The 4,093-nt window shown below is 59.1% G+C and overlaps 1 protein-coding gene across 1 annotated transcript in view; it reads left to right on the top strand.

The window, feature by feature from the left end:
- The window catches only part of CAMTA1 (calmodulin binding transcription activator 1), a 294,680-nt gene that overhangs the window by 210,102 nt on the left and 80,485 nt on the right, over positions 1 to 4,093 (top strand). The window contains 1 exon segment of the mRNA XM_021715722.1: positions 1 to 112. This exon segment is cut by the window's left edge and continues 22 nt beyond it. Within this exon segment, the coding sequence (XP_021571397.1) occupies positions 1 to 112 (112 nt within the window).

Below are 4,093 nucleotides of genomic sequence, written 5' to 3'. Positions count from 1 at the left end.
CGTCGCCGAGGTGGTCTCGGCCGCCTCGGCCCAGGGCACCCTGGGAATGCTGCAGCACAGCGGACGGGTGTTCATGGTGACCGACTACTCCCCAGAGTGGTCTTACCCAGAGGTAAGCCACCACGGCCCTGTCACCTCCCCTCTCACCCGCCATCGCACAGCCGCAGGAAGCCAGCTTGCATGTGGCCATCCTTCAGGTGAAGCTCTGGGACATGAGCACAAAGCCTTGCCCTCCCTGTGTCCCCGAGCAGTGGTTTTCAGACCTCACAGGAGCCAGAAGCTGTAAAGTCAGGGTGTCCCTGGAGGAAAAACGTCCCTCCCAGCTCCAACCAGGACAGTCTTGTGTGCTGAGTTCACCTATGTTTCACTTTACTTTGTTTTAAGGAAAGGAGTCCCAGGGTTGCTGTCAACATTTGAAAATCACCATTATGGGTCATCTGTAGCCACTGATCTTGCTTGGCTTCTCCAAGCAAGAACAAGCAAAAATACTTAGCTGGCGGGGAAGATACCATGATCACGAAGGTGCTTTTCCCAGGGTGAGGCTTACCCGTTGCACTCTGGATGTGCTGACCCTGCAGTTTCCCCAAATGTGGGAAACCCGACTGCATAATTTATAGTGGTGGGGGACTGCATTCACGCTCTCCCCTGAGGGGAAAAAAAAGGAACAAGGAAAAATCTCTTATCCAAATTGAACAGGGCCCAACTTCTGGGTCATGATCCTTAAGATTCCTTCTAAGTCAATCTGACCCTTTGCAAAATCAAACACATGCCATGGGATGCAAGATTCCAGCTGTGCCCACCCTGCCCACCCCCGGGGTTGGCTCAGCTCCCAGGGATCTGAGATTGAGAACCACTGCCCCAAAGACTAGAATGCCTTGCCTCAGAGAGACAAGCAGTTGAGAAATCTTTGCCTTTTTTCTAGAGCACAGTAGCACAGGATGCAGACAGAGCGGCCCGAGCTTTCCCCAAATACCCCACCACACATGGGCATGTGGTCTCTGACCCCTCCCCAGCCTGCCTGGGTGCTCAGGGAGCAGCACGTCCACCACGGGGCCCCATCGGACATAGCCACCCTAGGAGGAGGCTGTCCATGGCCCCACAGGTTGGAGAACACCAAGGGAAACATACCTCCTCTCTCTCCTTCGCCTCTGGCAGAGCTAAGAAAATCTGTCACAAGTGCCCCAGCCCTCAGAAAGATCCCATATCAACCCAGGCAGTGTCTCTGCCGCAGGACAGGAGTGGCCTGGAATAAGGCAGGGTCTGGACAGGCCAGCTGCTGACACTGTGCCTGTGTCCGGGATCTTCTGAAAATCGCGTGTATGTGGTTAGGAGCACGGGACAGGCCTGGACAGTCTGGCTCCAAATCCTGGCTCCACATTTACTAACCAGTGACCTTGGGCAAGGTCATCTTTTCTTTCCTGTCTCTAAAACTGGAGCTATGATACCTCCTGGGGTTGTCGTGGGGCCTCACTGAGGAAAGGGCTCAGCGAGGCGCCTGCCTCTCTGGCGCATGTCCATCTGGCCCCACCCCCACTGGAAGGAGCCCAGAAGGATCTTCCTATTGGCGTGGCTCCGTGTGACCCTGTTTCTGGCCCCTTGCTCTTAACAGTGACACTGAGTTCAGCGGCATCCTCTTAGTGCCTACCATGGTCCCCCCCAAAGGCCAGATGGATATCTTGTCCCCCATGTGGCTTAAGACAGTAGTTCAAAGGCGCAGGGAGAGAGGGCTTGGATTGGGCTACAGTGGGAAGGTCAGAGCTGGGAATCAGAGCTGTCTTCTGGTCCTAACTCCTTGAGACCTGACTCCCTAGGCCTCAGTTTCCTTCTCTGTAAATGGCTGAGAGGGGCTGGTCTCCAGGCACTCCAAGTCCTAGGACCCAGGAGTTTTGGTCCTTGGACACTTAGATGCTCCCTAGAACCCAAGTCTCGCAGGAGCTAGGAGGTGGAGGGTACCCCCTTGGCCTGTGTGCATAGGCTCCTAGGCTGGGTCCAGGCCAGCACTCCAGCCTCCCTGGGTCTGGCAGGAACTGGCGAGCGGGACACTGGCAAGCCTTGGCTCCCTCTCTACCCGCCTGCGGATCCCCAACTGGAAAAAGTCAGTTCAGCGGCTGGCCACGCGAGGGCGGCCCAGGAACGGGAAAAGTAGTGGCAGTCTGGGTGGCTTGGCAGGGGAGCATCCAAGCCCAGTTTTCCAGAAGCCTGCGATGCTTCCAGTTACCCAGAAACAAAAGCAGCTCTAACTCACTTCTATATGGGAAATGCACAGATGTCACCCAGCTATGCACTTTGGGGCCCAACGTGGCCATCTGGTGGCCCCAGCAGCTCTGCCCGGCCCCTTTCTCCGCTGTCCTCTTCCACCCAGGCCACTCTCCACAGACCACACCGGGGCCACCCCATCCTGGGTTCTGCAGAGACAGCACCTTCTCTCCTGACTCCCCCCTCACGGCCCCCTCGCGGTCCCTCATCCTGTCCAGGGCCTTGCTTCTCAGTCTGCAAATAGGGGGTCGCCTAAATGGTCACTCCAGGCCCCCACCCAGCTCTAAACTAGATCTCCATGATTCCCAGACATCCACCGAACAGGAATGCTGCGGTTGGGGCCATCTCGCTGTCTCTTCTCTGAGTGCTCCTCCCTCCCACAGCTGCTGCATCCACCCCTCGCCTCCAGCTGCAGCTGGTCACCTGCACGCATGCACACATGCACACACGCACACACGCACACACACCAGGGGATGCATCCATGCCCCAGCATCTGCCCTGGCTGCGTCGGAAATCTGGGCCCTTTATCTCAGGATGCTCAGGGCACAGAGACCTCAAATGGCACTTAATGTTCCCTCCCTGCCCCCCAAGCCCAGGAGGCTTGCGTCATCTCCCGCCACTGACACTCTTGCTGCACCAGGCAGAAGAGGCTGCCATTAGAGCCACCAGGCACGCGCGTCACACACGTAGCCAGCAGGCCGTTGCCATGGGAACCAGGCCCCTGAACTGATGGATGCTGGGCCATCCTGCGGTGGTTTCCATGGAGAAGGGCCTGATGTTCTCCAGTCATTTCTGCGGTTCTTTGTTCCCCCACAGCAGCCCAGCTTCACACTCGCAGCTGTTGATGGGGTTTTTTTTTTTTTTTTTTTTTTTTTTTTTTTTGTTCACATGGTAACTGCGGCCTTTGAAGCCGCGGCTCCTGCACTTACCAGGATCCAGGGAAGATAGTGCCCTGAGCTGGCCTTCTGGAGATTCTGGACATCCAAAAGTTGGGCTCCATCTGTCCACCCGGCCGGGCACTCCACCCAGCCAGGCACCCTCTCCCCCACTGCACACAGGCACCCACTCTCCCTATGGGGCCACATGTCAGAGCCAAGGAACGCTTGGGCCCCAGGGCCCTTGGAGAACACATGCCACCACCCAGAGAGACGGAGCCACTTGCCCGAGGACACACAGCTACTGAGGGACAGGGGCTGGCCTCCGGCTTTTGTTTCCCAGGCCTGAGTTGTCCTCACTTTGGTTGCCTGGCTGCCAAGTGACTTCTCCAAAGCCAGCCCAGCCCAGAGGGAAGTTCATGGGGAGCTGCGGAAGGGCCGCTGCCACCTCATCCCTGGAAACGCCCCCCCTTGAAGCGGGTGCCCTGGGCCAGGGTGGATTCCAGGAGCACAGCAGGGAACCTCGAGGCTGGGGCTCCCTCCAGGACCGGGACGCGCCAGTGCTCCGGGGGGAGGTCAAGCGGGGATGAGGAGCCAAGCAGGACAGAGCCTCTGGCTGGGTGCGACCTCGCGACCCGGAGCGGTGTGGGGCTGGGGGGGCTCGGCTGGCGTCTCCCCTCCAGCCCACCCCCATCGCCGGGCCGCCTCTCGGCCTTCTCCAGCCTGGACGCTAGGTGGCACTCTCCATCGTGACCTGCGCAGCTCTCCGCCCCCCTGCAGGGAAAGGTGTTTACTGGTCTGGGGGTGGGGTGGACGGAGTCTCTGGGGTGGGTCCTCCCAGGGTTAGCCAGGAGAGCCAGAGAGGCCAGCACCCCGCCCTCGGCATCCCCGGGGACAGGCTCCCTCCAGTCTGAGTGGCCCGCCCCGTCCGCGGCCAAGCCGTAAGTAGGGGACCTGGAGCG

This window comes from Carlito syrichta, unplaced genomic scaffold, assembly GCF_000164805.1.
Source record: "Carlito syrichta isolate Samal-C Ts95f unplaced genomic scaffold, Tarsius_syrichta-2.0.1 Scaffold307329, whole genome shotgun sequence".
In the NCBI taxonomy this organism is placed as follows: Eukaryota; Metazoa; Chordata; class Mammalia; order Primates; family Tarsiidae; genus Carlito; species Carlito syrichta.
This window is presented reverse-complemented; position numbering and strand designations above follow the sequence as displayed.